The sequence below is a fragment of the Cololabis saira genome, chromosome 12 (genome assembly GCF_033807715.1).
Source record: "Cololabis saira isolate AMF1-May2022 chromosome 12, fColSai1.1, whole genome shotgun sequence".
Classification (NCBI taxonomy): Eukaryota; Metazoa; Chordata; class Actinopteri; order Beloniformes; family Belonidae; genus Cololabis; species Cololabis saira.
In genome coordinates this window covers 27,122,410-27,143,044 of record NC_084598.1, presented here as the reverse complement: position 1 = coordinate 27,143,044, position 20,635 = coordinate 27,122,410, and the positions used below count along the sequence as shown (strand labels likewise).

At 39.9% G+C, this 20,635-nt stretch overlaps 1 protein-coding gene across 4 annotated transcripts; it reads left to right on the top strand.

Moving 5' to 3' along the window:
• The first annotated feature begins 7,118 nt into the window (after positions 1–7,118).
• Positions 7,119–13,818, top strand: amigo1 (adhesion molecule with Ig-like domain 1). 4 transcript variants are annotated; one of them, XM_061736297.1, is made up of 2 exons: positions 7,119–7,628; positions 8,433–13,818. In XM_061736297.1, exon 2 carries the CDS (start codon positions 8,540–8,542, stop codon positions 10,064–10,066), a length of 1,527 nt encoding a protein of 508 aa, XP_061592281.1. In that variant the 5' UTR covers positions 7,119–7,628; positions 8,433–8,539; the 3' UTR covers positions 10,067–13,818. The 4 variants fall into 4 exon arrangements, with proteins under 4 accessions (XP_061592281.1, XP_061592284.1, XP_061592283.1 ...); XM_061736300.1 differs by lacking the exon at positions 7,119–7,628 and adding an exon at positions 7,851–7,955; XM_061736299.1 differs by lacking the exon at positions 7,119–7,628 and adding an exon at positions 7,876–7,961.
• Positions 13,819–20,635: the final 6,817 nt, after the last annotated feature.

Here is a 20,635-nt window from a genome sequence, read left to right as displayed (position 1 = left end):
TATTATTGCAACGGCGGAGGATTATCTTTGTTTTCCCATATACTTCATTAGCTGACAGCCGTCTCTCTCCATGGGGCACAGCTGACATGCAACAACTCCTCTATCTTTTCTCTCAGGGAGAGGTTAACAGGAATTAAAAATACAGCAGGGGAAATGCTTCGTCCTCCAATATGTACACTGTATCTGATAATTCTTTCTAAATATCAACAAAACACAAGTATTTTTTTCTGTCTTTTCAGATGTAATATTTGCCACATGCATCTTAAAAGGAGAACGAATGAGGAATAATGATGGGCAGTTACCGCGGTAAAGCCTGCAGCTGCAGTAGTGATGGCTTTGATTTGAGTGGAAACAATGAAAGTGCTGCTTCCTGATTATATCTATTATCCCAGATCACAAGGCCTCGGTGTAGGCTGACACATGCAACCCCTTTCCATGACTTAGAGTGCTGGTCTCTGCAGTCAGAGTACACCAGGCTAGAACACGATCTGCTGTTAAGCAATGGGAGAGCAAGAACGTTTACAGACGGCTTTGCTTTCATGGAAGCGTGTACTGGCCATGTGAGCTCCACCTGTAATATATTGTTCAAGTGCCCTTGTGTCATCTCTTCACTTCTAATCAAACACAAAGCTGAAAATGTTGTCATGGAAACCAAGAGCAGTCCAGACAGCTAAACAAATATTACACCTTTTTTTTGTTTTGTTTTCGTCTTTCTTCCAAGATGATTTCTGGATCTGATTATTGCAGTCTGGGTTTTACCGGAAAAATCTCAGAGTCCAAGATAGTAGAGAGTAAACTGTACTTTACTGAGTGGTTGCAGCAAGATGCTGTAGGTCTCCTATAAGTCTGTGTTGGAGAGAGCAGATTTATCTGCAGTCATCAATGTGGGCAGCATCGTCATAGCTAGTAACTCAAACATATTTAACAACCTGGAGACTGCTTTGGAGCTACTGGACCCGATACGAAGAAAGTTTCACAAGTTGCAAAACATATTAGGCAACAATGTGCATCATGTACGTCATACAGTTATTAAACAATGAAGTGTCTTCATAGACCTCTTTGGCTCGCTGCAATACAGACTGGTCCAGGAGATTCCTCCTGCCGACAGCTGCAAAACTCTTCAGTGATTGTAGTTACTTGATTCACTTACTCATTGACTTTTTACTGCAACCGTACCTAATGAGGGATGGATCAAAAGTCTGCTACTTGGGTACGGGGTGGTCTTGCACCTGAAATGGGAAAAATGACAAGGGTCACTTATAGTTTCAATATTAGGTCACTCAGATGGGAATCTTTAGAGGGCCAAATAAACGGCACAAGTGTACACAAGTGGATTAAATGGGCCAAGAAAAAGGGATATTGGGGTGGTGACACATAGTTTCAATGTCACCAACACTGGCTAACTTTATAATGACCCACATTGGAAAGTTAGCCACTTGGGCCCCACCAAAAATCCAGATAAAATCCAAACAGAGAATATAAGGGTTCGCATTGTTAGGGCATTACAGAACCATGTTAAAATGTCCATCTTTACACCAGAAACAAACATATTTACATCTCCTTTTTTTTTGTTCACATCCATGACAAATATTTAGGGGGTGAATTTTTTTCTTTTTTTTTTGCACCACACCAGGAGAATTTATATAAAGCAATAAATGTATTTCTAAATTAATTTCTAGCTCTAGCTGACTCATGCAGGACATACCAGTCAAAACAACCAACATCACTGCAGAACTGCTAATAATAACACCTGGCATCAATAAGTTCTACCATCAAGAGTCATTCACCAGCTTCCTACTCCTCTGTCGTTTGTTTATGCTAGTCTTGTTATCGCACTGACTAGGTCGTATGCTTTGTTTCTGATTGATTGTATGCTTGTTCAATGGCTCCTGGAAATCAAAGTCGAATCCAGCAGAACCAAATGTATTCCTTTTAATCAAAGTGAAAAAGGTTTAGCCATCATAAACCTTTATAAGTGTTGTGAATATGTGTGGAAACATTACAAAACTGGTAAAAGATTTATTTTGAGATTGTAGGTCCAAAATGTATAAGTAAATTAAATAAAAAGGATGTTTATTAACAAATAAAGAGACAAAACATGAAATAATGTGGGTTCTTGCTGACTGTATATATAAACATCAAAGTAAATGTTCCTTTGAAACATACGGAAAAAAATGTTTCTGCAGTTTTAAAAACTCCTCCCTTCACATTCAGATGATGGAAACAGCCACAAACACAGACTAAAAAAACACTTTTGCATTATCTGGCAGGCTGCAGAGTTAGCTGCAGGTGTAATGTGTGGAGCATACATGGAGTCAAGTTGCATCCAGTGTTGTGTTTACCCCAGGAACAGAAGGGCGTGTTTGCCGTGTCACCAGATTACCCAGGTGGAGTTCACTAAGGCTGTTGTGTGCAAACTTTGTTTACCTTGGTGTAATTAGGCTTAAAAAATGTACACGGATAAACCTCTCAAGGGTAAACTGAAGTTTCAGGCTTTCAAACTGCTGTCTGTTGTATAACTGAAGTCCATTGTAACTCTAGTATCATACCTGCATTTATGAACAATATTGCTCATCTCACATGGGAAAGAAAGGCCTTGAAAGTGCTGGCTGCAAGAGTCACTTAATAATGCTGCCTCCCAGTCAAGGATTTATGAACGGCTCATCTCTGCAGGTCCTGCCAGCTTTGCAGAGTAAGACAGATGTTCTTTCACATTTTTACCCAATTCATCCATATTTTAATATGGATAAATTGTGGTGTGAGAAAGTACCTGTGGTAAGTGACGTTTCTCTATCATTCCCCGGCCCAGTCAAAAAACCACCAACTATCTAGGGGTGTTTTCAGTGGATACATGGACATCGATCTTCCCCTGAAATCCTATCTGAGCAAGTACATGTAAGAACAAGAGAAAACAATGCCACCCTAGATTTGCCATGGAGCCACACCAGTCAACGAAAGGCCGCAGGCAGTTGCCAGGCAACGCTATCCCTATCACTGCAGGAAGTGGAGTCGAACGGAACATTAATCACGTTCGGCTCCATCTCACCAGAGTCAAAGTGTGTCTGCAAAGCTCTGGCCAGACAGAGGTTTCACTGTGTCTTCACTCGTGTCAGTTTCTGCCTTTATGTCTAATCATTTTACTCAAAGTATAGCGACAACAACATGTTTTAAGAGTGTATGTAATGTAGTAAATTGGTGCTGTCTCATCTGTTAGAGAGCAACACACTAAGGCTGAGTGTACAGTCTAAACAGTGTTTGCTTTTATTTGGAAACAAGTCAAACCTGCTTCAGAGGATTTTTCAACTCGAGAATTTGTTAGGCTCTAAATATTATTAAAGGAAATCATGAGAGACGTCTGCCTGCTGTTATTTTTATTTCAAATCAGAATGTTTCACCTGCCAAATCACATCTTTTCAAGTCAGCTCCAACTCCATGGAGTTTCTGGAGCGTGCCAGGTTTGAGTGTCAAGCACAGATGGGACTCAGCATCGCACTAATAGAGAAAAGCGGTTGAACCTAATTTCCTCTAATTGGGTGAAATTTGGGGGACATTCAAAGAGCGGACAGTCAGAAAAAGTTACCCTTACATGTTTTTGTTCTTCCACTGCTTTTTAAATGTATTTTCTTTTTACAGTTCATGTGTAACATAAACAGACAATAAAGACTCTGAAACAAATTAAGTCTTGGGTCGTTCCTATAAATTCACATCAATGGCAGAGTTGACCACTGGTACGTTAACCTTATACAGTAAATCTCTACAAAAGTGCTGAGAAGACTTGATTATACACCGTGTTGCTATAGCTTTCTTTTCCTGTATTTTGTTTTGTTTTGTTTTTCTGGTGGCACACTGAGTGGGAGGCTGGCAGCTGATCAGCAACAAACAGGCCAAGGACTTCTGCAGCAGATCTGTGAATAGAGGAAAACCTCCCAAAAACATCTCAAAAAGTGTCTTGTGGGTGGGCTCCCTTGGTAGGATTATAAAAAAAGATTTTCCCTGCTCCGTCAACACACATCAACTACATAAGGAACAGTGTCTCAGAATGTAAAGCTGAAACCGTTGGTGCCATCCGCCCCCCTGAGGGAGACATCCATAGGATGGTTGACTGATAAAGTGGAATGCTGAGATACTGAAATTAAAACTAACAAAGAATTTTATGAATCTTTCCAGAAATATTTAAATGAGACTTATTTCTGTTATTTAATTTTTTTTTCAAATTGGGTTGGGTTTTCACACTTTTGTCTGAAATGTCTGTGACACGCTCAGGTCAAAATACCACACACAATAAAAGTTCCCTTTTAATATCCACGTTTGACATGGCTGATGTTCATGTCAATGAATGCTAAGCTGGACTGTTCTCAGCTTACAACAAGAGCAACATTTCCAAACGCTAACCACAATTCAATTCTGCAGTGCTTGATGTCAACCCATTCAAAATCATGTCAAACAATGCTGTTGATTCATCCACAGAGGATGTGTGAGCGAAGGTTTACAACTTCCCACTTCTGAGGAAAGGCAAATGCAGCATGATGTGGAGTTGGATAGACACAAGCGTGGGGAGGCTGCATCGTTTTGCTCTGATATGGGTTTGTGGTGTCACACTACCCTGCTAATTTGAATGGCTCATTGAAATATATCTTTTCAGACTAAGGCACCCCCAAACACAGTGACACCATTGTGTTAATGATGATGTTGTCACATCAGGTAATACAATACATGCTCTCAAGCTAAGTTTCTTTTTTTCGCCGCTATATCTACCCTTTACGTTTTAGATCTCTCACTTCAAAACTGGATACAATTACAACTACTAACGGTGAGAAAATCCAAGTCTAAAGCATCAGTTTATCAATCGCAGATAAACTGACAAAACCATGTTCAACATAAATCACTCACTACTGAACAAAATAATTACAAAAAATGGTCCACTGTGATATCTGAAAACCTACTGTATGTCTGCGTCCAAGCATATCTGTGTATCCTCAGATATGCTTGGAAACCACTGGGTGTTTCTGATCTGTCAACATCATACACCCTCACTTAGCTGACCCAGGCAGGGATGATCAGATTGACTTGTTTCCCATCAGCATTGGCCCACGCCTCACCTCGCACAGCCGTCTGGAGGCCCTCGCTCCTCCTTCCATGTTGGACTTGACGGCTATCATCTTGCCACCCCCAATGATCCCAAGCAATGTATAGACCTTCTACATGACTTGCCACCAAAGCCTCTACACCTCAGCAGGCTCACAGTTTGTCTTCCAAGCTGCTCTCTTCTGCTGCTCCACCAGCTCCTGGTTCCTGGGGAACAGCGAGCTGGGAACCTGGGAGTCTGGGAACCTGAGCTGTATCCCCAGATCAACCTGAAGCACCAAGTCTGGCACCAAGGGAAACAGGTCAGATACAGGTTTGCACCGGCCCCCTACATATGGTGCTCAGTGTCTCAAGCCACCTTTCGACTGTGATGATTCAAGTTACATCTTCATCACCTTGATGCCAGAGTCTATGCTAGCCGACTGCTAGTTGGCTGCTTGATCTGCTACTCGAACCATAGAGTTAAAAGCTTGGCGATTCTGGGCTCCGTGGGGTGTATCCAGGCCTGGCTCCTCCTGTTTCTCACCAGAAAGAACTCCAGTGCGCTGCACTGCAATCTCCTGCTCTTCCTTTCATCTAATGGATCCATCTAATGCATCTAATGAGGTGACGCATATATATGACAATGAAATAAAAATAGGAGCACTACTCAGACAAAATAGTAGTCACTGTTGATACACACCCAGCTGTCAGATGGTACACAATGATGGACTGAAAAGAAGCGGGGGGAAATGTGACAGTTTTGTATCAGATCAGCCACATGTTGTGAAACCTGTATTCATCCAGCTATGTGTTCACGCTGCATTGCCTTACCAGTAAAATAGGCCTTAATCACAGAAATTCAGGGAGGTTATCACTTTAATTAGACTACTGAAATTGCTATGACCTGCATTTGCCAAATGCAATTACACACAAACACTGCCTGCATCATTCAGGTCAGAGTCAGGATATAAAGATTTCAAGTTTGGCTTGTGGGGACGATAGAGCTCAAGAGACAGGTAAAGGATAAATGAAAGTGTTTTTCTTCTTCTTTGAATCATTAATAACATGATTTTCACGAGGTACAAAGAGGAAGGGGTTTAGCGGCTTTTAGGGGCCTGCAGATAACACTATTGGGTGAATGGGTAGAAATGGGCAGCTAATTATATGTGTATGTATGCATGTGTATGTATGTATATATATATATATATATATATATATATATATATATATATATATATATATATATATATATATATATATATATATATATATATGTGTGTGTGTGTGTGTGTGTGTGTGTGTGTGTGTGTGTGTGTAGATATATACATAGATATAGAGCAGAAGAGCAGATGCAGTTAACAGAGACAGTATAGTGTAAATAAGTATATTTATATAAATATTTATATGGGCATGTGTGTACAAATATATAGAAATATTCAACTATGTGTATGTATGTATAGGTATGTGTGTGAGTATAATTACAGTATATAATAATAATAATAATAATAATAATAATAATAATAGCAATAATAATAATAATTATAATACTGTTATTTAGCAGTGTGAGTACAGTGTGTGAGTATTTATAAATACGGGTTAAATGATAGTGAATGGGGGTAGGATTAAATAAGTTTACACTTCTTCCTACTCCTTTTTTGCACATGTAAATTAAGATATCAAGTGTTAAAGGATGAAATTCTTTGTTTTGTTGTTTTGTTTTCTTAAACTTCTCTTGAAGTATTGTTTTTTACATGTACAAAAAATAAAATAAAAATAAAAAATCAATGTGCAGAGAAAACATACCTGAATCAGGATAAATAAGTTTGTATGGAACATTTACTTGAGTTGCAACAGAAGTCTTTCTTAAAGTGTATATCAGACTGTTAGACGCCTATACTGCCTTTAGAGATAAAAAACACACTTATAATGCTATTAGTCTACTACAGATGCATCTCCTGCTCTTATGGTTCTGAGTGCGTCTTTGGCGCGGTCACTGTCGGTAAACGGCGTCTCCTGGTTTGAGCGCAGTGCCGAGAAACGTCCGCCACTGCAGCAGCGGCGGCTGACGGAGCGGAGAGGCTGCAGGCCTGCGGAGCCGCGGGGACGAGGGTCGTGCACAGACATCTGCTTCCCAATCCTCCCCATGGCCACTGATGACACCCGACTTTAGCCGGAGCCGCAAAAGATGCGCTGATTGTGTGCAGGAGGCGGATGTTGGCGCGGAACAATTAAAACCAAAGGCGTCTGATTACAACAGAGATGCCTTATATACTCTTGTTTGTCAAATGAACGCGTGTTTTTTGTCCTTTACATAATTTTCTCCCCTTTTTTTTTTTTTTTTTTTTTTTTTGGTAATTTTGCACCGGTTACTGGATGCCTCGTGGTCCGGGATTATTTTGGCCAGCGCATCTCCCCAGCTCTCTCCCCCTCCCTGCATCAGTTGTCCTCAACAGCAGACACGGAAGCTCAGTCAGACGGAGGATATTTGTATGCTGCAGCACTGTAAACAAACCAGGAGCTGTTTTGATGGAATCGGCGTCTCTGCTGCATCCCGGTTGAAGGCAAGTGTTTTTCCCTCCATCACTGGGCTCATCATGTTTCTGTGTTGTGCTGTTCTCCAGTAGAAATGGTGCAATGCAACGCTCTTCCACAGCTCTCCCACAAATGGGCAAGGGCATTTACATTTAAGAACATGACAGGACGTAGATATTTGCATGGTTTACTTGTGCGTGTGTTTGCCCTTTAGGCTTTGTATTTGTTGTATTTGGTGACAGTGTGCAGCTGGACTCCTCTGTGTGTCAGGGACATAAAGAGATGGCGAGGGAGACAGGAACATGGGCAAAGGAGAAAAATCAATGCCATGTCTTCCAGGAGTTGAATGCACATGGGTTAGTGTGAGTACGTACCGGGTTTGTGCCTATGTATTTGTTTTAAAGGACGGCAGGCAAAGCAGCAGGGGAAAGTTTTTGCTGAATGCGCGCTTGGAAGACAGTTTAGGAAGAAATTGAACAGCAGGAAGTGTTATGCACATTAAGATAAGGACTTTGACTTAAATTAGCCATATAGTCCATGATTATTACTTATCTGTTCAAAAAATGTGTGACTGTATTTCTGAATGTTTCTGTTGCAAACAGCAGATGCATTCAGCATCAATTTCCCTGTTAGTCTCAGTGTTAAAAGAGCAATTACTCAATTAGGGAGGGATGTCAAGTTCAAATAATTTTTGGGGGGTTTTCATGTCTAATGTATAACAGCTTGAACTTCAAATGAATTTAAATGCAGGCGTCTTGATATTTTCCAAATCTGCATTCATTCATTTTTTCTTTTTTTATCCATGTCTAAAAGCATTTTTCTGCTTTTTTCAGTCTTCAATCAGCAATGTGCCTGGGAGTCCTTCAGCTGCTCTTCCACACCTTTTTTCTGAGAATGGGATCGTAGTAAACGTCTTCCTGGTTTCAGAAGAACTGTAAGGATGTTGCAGCGTTCCAGCAGAAAAGGTGAGAGCCTGATGGAAACGTTACCTCGCTGGGCCCTGCTCCTCTTCCTCTCCGTGGCTCTCCTCCGTCCTCCAGAGGCAGCGGGATCGACGTTAAACTGTCATAAGATGTGCATCTGCGCTTCAAACATAGTGAGCTGCTCCAAGATGAATCTGACCACTATCCCCATCGGTTTGCCGCACTACACATCCGTGTTGGATCTCAGCTACAATGAGATAGTGCGGCTGCGAGCCGAATGGACCCCAGTCAAGCTCCCGAATCTCCACAATCTCTTGCTCAGCCACAACGGTCTACATTTCCTCTCTTCAGAGGCATTCACAAATGTGAAACACCTGCGCTACTTGGACCTGTCCTCCAACAATTTGAAGATGTTGGATGAGTTTGTCTTTGAGCCTTTGGTCAACCTGGAGGTCCTCTTACTCTACAATAACCAAATTTCACAAATCGACCGTTCAGCATTCACTACCATGATCAACCTTCAGAAGCTGTACCTCAGCCAAAACCAAATCTCCCGCTTCCCTGTGGAGCTGGTCAAGGAAAAGTCACGTCTGGAAAAGCTCAGCCTCCTGGATGTGTCATCGAACAAGATCAAAGTGTTGTCCATCGATGAACTTCAAATCCTGCCCGCCTGGCTTAAAAACGGCCTCTACTTTCACAATAACCCACTGCTCTGTCACTGTGATCTCTACACGCTCCTGTCCCACTGGTACATTCGAAAACTCAACTCCGCCATCGACTTCAAAGACGACTACACGTGTATACTGCCGGGCCCTCAGAAGATCCGAGTAGGTGTTTTTGAACTCAGTGGTGAAAGTATGAACTGCAGCACATTCAAGGAGGTGGATGAAGAGGCTTTTCTGGAGCAAACAATGATCCTGGGCTGTGACACCAAACACAGGGACATGTCAAAAACCTGGACAACGCCCAGTAATGTGTTGGTGACACCTGGAAGCAACCAGACAGCAAAGGTCTTACCAGATGGGAGCTTGCAGATCAGTTCAGTGAAGTCTGAGGATTCTGGGACCTACACATGCTTTGGTATGAGTGAGTCCTTCAATGAGACTGTCTACGTGGTGCTTAAGGTTTACAACTTCACCATGCATGGGAGCGGGGAGGCTTTTAACACTGCTTACACCACCTTAATAGGCTGTCTGGCCAGTGTGGTGCTGGTGTTTATGTACCTTTACCTGACGCCATGCCGCTGTTTCTGCTGTCCTAACAAGAATAAGGATCGGGGCGACGACAGCATTCACTCCTCGATGCTCAGTGTCACGCCCACCCACGAGGACCCAGCGCTTAAGGCTGATATCAACAGGCGCGTGGGGTTCATAGACTCCAAGGACTCGCAGGGCCAGAATGGCAAGCTGAATCCCAATGGAGATGAGGACGATGACGACGACGATCTGGACGCAGAGGCTGGTTCTCTAATGAAAGGGAAGAGGAAGAAATCAGTAGCAGAGTCCATTAGCTCTGTCTTCTCAGACACTCCTATGGTGGTCTAAGATGACGTTGGAAGACGAAATTGATGCCACATGACGGAATCTACAATATACAACATGAGCCATGATTTAGCTAATATAAACAGTGACTGTAACTTTCCGTTAGAAAATAATAGAGGGAGGTTGTTGCAAGCAAGCGGAGAAAAGGATCACAAAGGGAGTTTTAAAAACAAACTGTCTTGTCGTCAAAAAGGACATTGAGCAAGACTTTTCCAGCATTTTAATTTGTAGCAATTACTATTCATACTGTGAAGGGATAGCAGCAAAAATGGACAGTGGAAACTGCGAGTCTTAGATGTTGTTGATATCAGCACTCAGGAAGGGATCTGTTTAAATTACAAAAACGTGTGATAAAATACACAGATTGAAAACTGATTTATGTGAAAGATAATTGCTCATATCTCATTTATATTGACACCTTGGCTGATAAATAATTATATTTACTATGAAGGATTAGAATAGATTGCATCTTTGGGTAATATTAGAGCACAGATACTTTTACCCCCCCTCTCCTCAACACAGAGACAGTGTCTGATGTCACCAAGCTATAAACACAGGCGTAATTCAAACTTGACTCATCTAGTCAAACAGTATGCTATAAAAACACATTAAATGAGATCCCGGCCCGATAAATGTTTTTGCGGTGCAGGAAATATGGATTCCTCATATGCTAAACATAGAAAAAAGCCCAACACGGGTCATTTTCATCCTGCTTCGTCACTGATACTTGGTTGATATTTATGTATCATATATATTTCCTTATAACGTTATACAGTCAGTTAACCCAAATGTATGGTACACAATTATTCATCAGCCTACAGTATAAATTAACTGTGTATCAAAATAGTACCCTTTTAGTTATTATATACAGTAATAACTCCCCCAAAGAGACATTTGCAGCCTTGCACAAGGAAACACACGGAAAGCCTCCCACAGACGCACATTATGTGCAGAGAAGTATTTTGTTTTGACTGATTATCAACCTATTGTCTCAGTTCTGTACACAGAAACACCCCCAGTCCCTACAAGGACAAAGGGAGCTCCTAGTTTTTACCTACTGAGGTGCCACTTCTTTTTAACTTTGTCACTTGGCCCGGTTAAAAGCAAAACTTTCAGCCAGTGACAACACAGGGGTGTAAAATACCAAAAGGATGCTTAAGCCTCAAACGTTACATTTATCGTATTCCTTCTGTCTGGAACATGTGCACAGCTTACACAGATAACTGTAATACCCTTTGTCCTGGTTGAAAAGTCCAAACTGTATCCGGACATCATCAGTATGTTGCAGGTTTAAGTGTGTAATCTTGTTGGCGCGATAGTTCCCGGTGTCACATTTAAATGTAGTTGTTTTTTTTTCTTTTGCTGGCTTAAATACAACATGCATTTAATAGACTGGGAATAAGTGGAGTCTGAATGACATTCAAACATCAGTGGTTCTGACCTGAAATGATGCTTGAACAATACTCATGAAGTTGTACATTTCTGGCAAAAGAAAAAGCTTCTTTTAGTATTTGTAGCTGCTGACGGGTACTCACCAGTAAAGCAGCGGGCTGTTCAATTAACTATCCTTGCAAGATATGCTGTGCATATTCTATTAACAGTCTTAAAGTGAGGGCTGACTTTGGCATAAGCAGATTTCATTGAATTGTGTGGCGCTCATGTCCCAGTTTAACAAGGCTAGCCTTCCCTTAATGCTAATTGCATCCTTTGATGGGAGCTAGTCTCCCTCTACTTTCCGTGTCTCTCTGAGCTGGAGGGTGTCGATGTGTTATCGTGAGTCACAGTGACACAAAGGCATTCTCTCCATCTATTCTGACAGCCTCCATTCAGCCCAGATGTGTTGGCTGTCTTTGTGTAGTTCTGTCATTATGAAGTTGCCCTTTCTTAATCTCAAAAGCAATCATTCAACCAGGCAATGATTGTGATGCCCTTTAACTAGTCTGCAGTTTGTTTATGAGGGAAATGCCTGGAGCTTTCATTGAGCATTTGCTCTCCAACTGAGTCATGTATTAGGAGCGTATTGGACTGTATAATCTAAGCATCTGTCATACTTTTCAGTTCTTGTACTAAAAGTTCCACGACTCAACAGGATTGTTAATTATAGATATCATTTTTTTTATCAAACCTTGCAACTCAAAATCAATTTACACATTTCTGGGTGCAATGTTGGATTTTCTTTACGCAAAATCGGTGCAATATTCACAGTTGCTGTGTGCACCCCAGCATCTCCTGTGTGGGTGAGAAAAGGAAGTCACACTTGACAGAGAGGTGGTGTGTGAATCATTTCAGTCAGTCACACATTCAGATACCAGGTTGGAGGAATAGACGGCAGCAAAGAAATACAGACGTGCTCAAGTAACGCCAAATTTAGGACTACTGCAGACTGACTGCATTCGGCTGAGAATCTGTCACATTTTTTGTTTTACCTTTTATACCAAGTGAATGTGTCATCAGATTTCAGGGCGGGCCCCGGGACAAGATGAGAGGGAACTCAGACACAGTAAATGGTGGAGAGGTCTCGGTCTAATTACATTTGCTGTGGTGGGTGGTGGTCTAGTTTTCCATGTCGTCACTCAAAATATATGTTGCGATTTTGTATAGAGAAGAGTTAAATGCTAGCATAGAGAAGAGTGGCTTTGTTCTCCCTAAAAGCAAATCTGCCTTCCTCTATAACTATATACTGTATACTAAATATATATAAATATATATATATATATGTATGTATGTATTGAGACTCAGTTTCTGTGTTCAGTATTGATTAGTGTGTATTATGTTTTACCAGTGTATTGACTATATTCTTGTAAATTCCAGTGTGGTTCATTTTGCATTTTGTCTGCTGTTGTGCTACTGTTAGTTGTTACAACATCCAAGTCTTATTATAAATGTTTATTTTTTAAGCAGGGTGATGGATTTTTTTTCTTTTTTTGAAAGGGGTGTATCCCATGCTTGACCAGTGACGAAAATGGTTAAACATGCCATTTACACGAATAGCCATGGGAAAACAACATGAACAGAACGATACATCCTAATTAGGAGGGAGTTTTGTATGTAGCCACATGTTATTTTAAGTCAGTATTTGACTTTGCTCATAAAGCCATAAGCAATTAAAAACACAGTGCTTTAGCAGATTGATGTTATGTCAGATGACGTAGGGAGAACCAGGGATTTGGGAAAATAAAATAATTCTCCCAAATTAAGTCCTGACACCTGACTAGGTTTGAGTGACATGAAGTAAAGAGATTACTCAGGACTGTCATTTCTAAAATAATTTGACGTGAAACCCAAGTACGTCATTTTAGGGTTTTGATAATTGCAGCATCAAGAAGAGCGTAATCTTTGGTTTTAAGACCTTTGCTCTTCGCAGTACTGGTACTTTCACCCGGTCCTCTGAGGTAAGGGAAGAGGGCACTCTCCCACCACCCTCAGCACACATCTCCATTCATCTGGCCATGAAGTAGCAATTAGGGGAACAACCATGAGGTGGTGGCGCTAAAAGCTGGCTGCTCAAACAGAGTGCTGTTACAAGCGTCCACAGGACAAGAGCGGTGAAAAGCACTACATATATTGACCGTAGGTACAAAGTTGAGATGGTTGGTCACTGCTATGAAAAAAATAACTTTTTAAATCTGAAAGGCCTTGCATCAAAAGTGTAATGGCTTTGCATGGTATGTTTAAAAGCTCCTTTGACTGCAGGATACTGTAGATGAAAACCAGTAGGCATTAAAGAAAATGACTGAACTTAATAAAAGATATATACACGATGTGCCGTCTCCATTTTCATTTGCATGTACCAGAAATAAGCTTTAACCTGCTTGTGTAGCCAACTGGAATACTATTAAGTCTTGTTGACTTTACTAAAATCACTGACATGGAAACATAGAATGTGCAGGTGTTTTATATAATGTGATTGTCTGATGACTGAATCTTTCACAGAACAGAAATGTGAGAGCTATGTGGATAGAGAGTCTCGTGTAATTTAAATGTTGGCCATATTTACCATTTCACACTTCATTTTTATTTATTTTTAGCTGAACACGTTTTGGAGGTTTTGATACTTTGTCAGGTGCAGCAAAGGATGCTGCATCATTAATGACTTAACACCATCTTCTGGTAAACCTTTGTAGTGCACTACTGGTGGGAAATGTTACTGGCATCTTCTTGCATGAACCATTATGGCATTAAGATAAATAGAGAACCTTGCTTCTTTAAACAAATGACTTTTTTGGCTTATACAACTATGTGAATGATTAAAAACTAAAAGATGCTCAGCAGTCATGATAAACGCTAAGTTTACATTCTACTTTTTAAAGTGGGATGTGCTGGAGGATTTTCCCGATCAGTTCTTTCAAATTACTGACTGGTGACATAGTACATTTAAAATGGTTGTATTATTATTATTATTATTATTATTGGATGATTTACCCAGTGCCTTTACAGATGTAAGCTTTTAAAAGCTGGGAAGAATGTCTCACCAATTACTTGGCACCATCTAGTGTTAGAAAACTGAAAGTGATTAAAGCAAGAACTGTTTTATTCCTAGAGAACCACTGAGAAACAACAGTAAGCAGGGGGTTGTAATATATATATATATATATATATATATATATATATATATATATATATATATACACGTGTATATATATATATATATATATATATATACGTGTATACATACATGTGTCATTATAAAGATAATCACAAAACTCACACACATACAGTAAAAGTGAAAAGTTTTACACACTTGATACTGGCTGGAACGGTGACCTGTTGGACACCTCTTCTCTGAAGTTTATTTATTTATTTAGCTTAAGTCTCTATAAGTTGTGAGATGAGATGCAAATAACTTAAAAATGTCTATTATTGTCATTATTAAAAATTACTTTGAAAATAATAGCTGTGATGGACTGTTAACCTACATTTCACCCAGTGATGGCCGGCTCCAGCAGAATCCCCAAAACCCTGACTGGGAGGAAGCTGCTGATGAAAATGAAGGAAAAAATCAAGAAGAAACCAGGACACTTCTAACCATCTCTTTTGTCTGCAAAGAGTGGGATTGTTTAGTGGTCCACATTTTTATTCCATATGTCAACCAAGAAGACTCTCAAAATTCTCCCGTCTATGATATACTTGTGCAGGAAGGTGAAAAAGAAAAATACTTCAGTTCTGTGAAGAGAGGAAGTGAGAGGGTGACATGCCAAAACCTTCTGAGCAAAACCCCCATGATCACCGTCCACCATTTTCTGGGGGCCTCTCTCAGCTGTGAGGAGAGCGTTGAGTTGAGGAAAGAACTTGTGGATGCCCTTCTCATGAACGGGATGAACCTCAATGCGACCTGGGGCATCTGTCCTCACCGCTGTGTGACCTTCTCAAAGTTCTGTGCTGTGCTACCATCTTGCCTTAGCTCCACTCATGCAACTTTAGTTTTGGCTGGAGATGAGGCTTCACGTGACCTGAGACTTGATGATACTTGAGGCAATGTCCTGGAAAAATAAAAGGAAAAACATGAAGCTCATAATGTTCTTGCATTTCCCACAATTTATGTAACAAGAAATTCTCCAACATGCAGTTGTTCTCTTCCTCTGTTCTGATGATGCAGCCAGGACTTTATTGACGCTGATGAGCACATAGCTGAGTCCTCCATATGTTAGCCAGCATCTCATGGCTGAGACCAAACAAATGCCTGCTTAGGTTTTAAAGTTACACCCCTTAATTGTATGGTAGGAAGTAGGTAAATACACTGGAGGTTTTATTTTGAGTCTAGTAAGGCAGTAAATAAATGTAATGCCTAACTAGGTGCTACAGTTTTACAAACTGTTTATCATTCATCTGTTTATGCAAACATACAGCGCTTTCATTTTTATCGATATGCTGTTTTATTTGGGGTTTTTTTTTCCCCCAAAATCACACTTTGGTGAGCACGTAAGGGACGATGTGGATGGTCAGCGTATTCACCAAAGCCGCTTGAACGGTCGTGTGACCCCCAGCCCACTTTGCCACCTGAGCTACAGCTTTTACCATAAAATTGAGGAAACTTTACCTAAAGAGAGAAAAGTCTGATGTTCTGATGACCAAACAAAGGGAAAAACAGTAAGTGTGAACATATAACATCCTGATTTGATCAATTTTCTTAAGAATAACTGACATGCCAGATTTGTCTGTTTGTCTACTTCAAGGAGCAACACAACATAAGTCACAGCTGGATGTTTTCCAACTCACTGAGCAGCTTTCATGTAGCCTGTATGTCAAATAGATGACCTCAGTTCCAGGTCTGAGGAGCAAGAACACCTACTTTCACAAATGAACCCTGACATGACACTCCATCACTGAGGGGTAACCACAGGTGGTGCAAATGTCAATCAAATGTGAAGACACTGCAACCCAGTGTCTGACTCCCAGCTCACACCCCAAAAGTACAAAACTACCAAGAGCAGACATTAAGATATTTTTACTGTGCAGCAGGAAGGTCTGTGGCTTCCTCCTTTTCAGTTCCCTTACTATCTTCACTTGGCATCTAGCTCTGGTTAAAAGGCTACCACCACATCCGCAGCACCATTACAATCCTCTTCTGCTAAACTTTCTAATGGATTCCAAGACCAGCAGGTTCTGTATGAAAACAAATTCTCAAATTGGAAAAAAACCGGAAGGTATTATCTGAACAATATTGTTTAAAGTTACTGTTTAACACGTGTTTTCATTATGTTGATGTTAATTTCAAAACAACCTGTTAATTTAAGAATTACACTACATACGTCAGGATGAGTCTGTTGATGCTGAATTTACTCCCCTGGGTTGTTATATTTGCATTCAAAGTCACTGAATGTTGATCCATATCTTGATCTGCTGAGACTGCTGTCTGCTTCACTAGTAATAGATTAATGATTCCCGGCCTTTCTGATGCTTTCTGCAGCTGGTGGATGGATTCACAAAAGAAAAAAAGAGAAATTGTACAATTAAGCAAAATGAAGTCAAAAATCTGGCATGTTTCTGTCAGAAATCATAGGAGATCTAAGCTCTAAAAAATAAAAAAATAAATAAATAAGGGCTAAAATATTGTGCAACATTTCTAACATTGCCCTTTACGTTGCATAAAAGCTCCCAGCTGCACAGCCTCTTCCCCTCTGGACCGAGAACTGTTGTTTGTTCAGCTCATGCTCTTTTCCTGGGTGGGGAAAAAAGAGAGAGAAAAAAAAACTGTAATAAGTCAGCACCAACAGGACACAGCCAGTTATTCAAGAAACTGCTGATGAACCACATAAAAATGTAAATGCTCAGCAAACCTTCAGCAGAGCAGCTGTAGAGGCATGACAGCAGTTTCTCAAACAGCTGGCTCTTTCTAAAAGTCCCCGGGAAGTAGAGGCACTGATGTGCTTTCTGGTGTTTATCGTCCACTGAAAAAAGATTCACATAAATCTTATTTATGTTGACAGGGCACAGTACTTGTTTTCCCGTAATGAAATCCATGATTAGGTTTTTAATTCGTTTTAAGCACAATAAATTGCTAGGATGTGAAATCATAAGTCTGGCACTGCAACTATTACATTTTTCTGTTAAATTCCAGCTCTGAAATGTTAAAGATCAAACATGTTACCTACATTGTTAACCTTTTAATGGCTGACATATGAAATAACACATACACAAAAAAATGTAATTGTTAATTTTATAATTAAATCAGAAAAACGCTTCCAATTTTGTATTAAACAATTTCTAAGTAATTATTTTTCTTATCATTATGAAAACATCAGGTAAGTTAGTGTATTACTTTATATAGTTGTTTAATTTTTTTTATAATTGTTTGGTTTGTATAAAACTACCATCCCCCCACCCCCTTTTTTTACATTGTGGGTGGTACAAAGGTGTCAGAAACTGATGTATTAAATAAAATAGGTCTAGCATTTAAAGAGTTAAAATTGTCAACTTTCACAGTCATGTCAGCAAATAAAACGGAGGGAGAATTTACATCCGAGTATGACCAACTTAAAGATCGATGTACTTGATCTGTTGGTATGAAAATTTGTAAAGGTGCCAGGTGGAAATGAGGTGCATGTTGATAGTGATCCTCAACACTCTTTCATCAAGGCTCTGCACAAGATAAACCCACTAAGCAGCCGCTAACTCTAGTCATTCCTGTGGCTTCAGTTCTCAGGTGGGCAGTCCTCTGACCTCCTACCTTAACTTTTCACAAAATGAATCCACAGTGGGTAACTCACTGAATGCATATACATACAGTTCCCTAATAATTGCAAGTGCAAGATTGTTAACTTCCCATCTACTAAGCATACATTTTAGTCTCTGAGCTGGTATATAGCCCTCCAATATCTGCTCCACAATGTTTCTACTTCATTACTCACAAATTTGATTGATTTGTCCTTTATCTCAATGTTCCTTTGCAGTTTAAGTAGACAGTCCAGGTTCGGCAAACTCTTACATTAAAGGAATATTCATTTTAAACCCACACGTTTCAAAAAGTTGAACTGAAAGTTTGGTATTTTACATTGAAATGTGACATAGACCATTATCAGTTGTTTTACTGGTGAAATAAAAATAAGAATTGCGTTGTTATTATAGAAGACTTGGTCTTTAACAAATAGACCAAATCCCTTACATTGTGTAAGTCAGATAAACCTTCAATATTTTCTTTGGAAAAAGCAACCAGTTTGTGTCCACAAAATTGCGAGAAAATGTGCTAACTTTTAAAATATGAATGACCTCATGAACCCAGAAACCTAAACTAAATTGTTCATTGTTCTGGACGAATGAATCCTACATAAATACAACAGAGTAGAAAATGTGTGTCAGAACTAGAGGGGATACTATCAGGCAGGGGTTTAGGTAGTAGCAGGCTTATTACTGACATCTTTGTAAATCTGCCTGTAGGTATTCATTCCTGTATGAGGACAATTTAATTCAGGAGATTCCCCCAGTTAATGACCTCTGTAAAGATGGATATCACAAAACACATGCTTATGTAACTTCCAAATGACATCAAAACTAAATGTATTTCTTCTAAATTGGATCTTCTAAATGGCAAGGATGACACATTTGCATGTGATATCCATTGTTTTTAGTGCTCAACCAGCTGTGTTAAGACATAATGGGCCTTTAATAAAGAGTGCACTTAGTATTAACTTGAATAGATCTGGCTGGTTTCTCCTAATTAAAAGGATTCTGCTCCTACCAACAGCTTCCTGTACTTTGTGATTCCATACTGTCCATTTTAATCAGTTATGAATGTCACAACAGTAAGTTTTATTTGGCTGGTGATTGTGGGCAGATAACACCACTGCCCTCAAGCCTTCAGTTGCCCCCCTGCTCCTTCACACAAGTGGGAACACTCAAAGGAAGGCAGTCAAAGAGCCAGGGTAGATGACTGACTACATAACCCCAAGATAGCTGCACCTTTCACAGTACTTCTCAAAGGCCTGAGGTTTCACCACCTGTTAGCAGGGGTCGTAAACTACTAGATCAGGGGTCGGCAACCCGCGGCTCTAGAGCCGCATGCGGCTCTTTAGCGCCGCCCTAGTGGCTCCCTGGAGCTTTTTCAAAAATGTTTGACCTTTTTCTTTTCTTTCTTCTTTTTTCCTTTTTTTCTTTTTTCTTCTTTTTTTACTTTTTTTCTCTTTTTTTCCTTTTTCCTTTCCTTTAATCTTGACATTTCGACTTTTTTCTCGACATTTCGACTTTTTCCTCGACATTTTGACTTTTTTCTCGAAGTGCATAATGAAAAAAAAAATCTTCCTTCTCTAAAATATTATTTTTATTTTTCTCCTTCTTGGCCCTAATACTCTTCCATAGATTTGCGTAACAAAAAGAGTCATGTGGAAAGACATTAGCATGCTACATTTGCAGCCGAGGACCCAGTTATAACTAACATAGATACATGCAGCATGTGTTGCCTTCATTCTAAGGCTTAGACAAGACTTTTCATTTTTTGTGGCTCCAGACATATTTGTTTTTTGTGTTTTTGGTCCAATATGGCTCTTTCAACATTTTGGGTTGCCGATCCCTGTACTAGATAAAAATAATAATAATAATAATAATAATTTTTCCCTTAGAGTCCCACAATGGGGAAATTCTATTTCTCTGCATTTGACCCATTTTCTAGGTGATCAAATCCTGGAAAGATGCACATATACGTGCATATCTGTGGAGTGAAATACAAGAGTGTAATCAGTTTGAGGTGACTTTGAATGTAGTCCGAAATGTAAGAGTTTTAAGAGTCTTCACCTTCTTTTCTGAGAGACATGTGGTCACATAGGAAGCCCAGCAGTTGACTCAGCTGGAGACAAGGCAAAAATGGTTTTAAACGTCTGTTATGGGAATTTCCTGTAGCCTCCAACAAGAGAGAGGCCTGTTATTAGCTTAGTTATTGGATAATTTGGCTAGTAAAACTCAAACATTTCACATCAGTTCATAGTTGGGTTTAGGGGTTACCCATGTTATGAAAATGTATTTAATAATCAAATAAAAAAAAACGGCATAATGATTATAAACTTAAAATGCTCTAACTGCTATTTGCTCCATATGTGCAGGTCGGCTGGCTGATTTGTGCAAAGGTGTCTCAGAAGGAGGTGG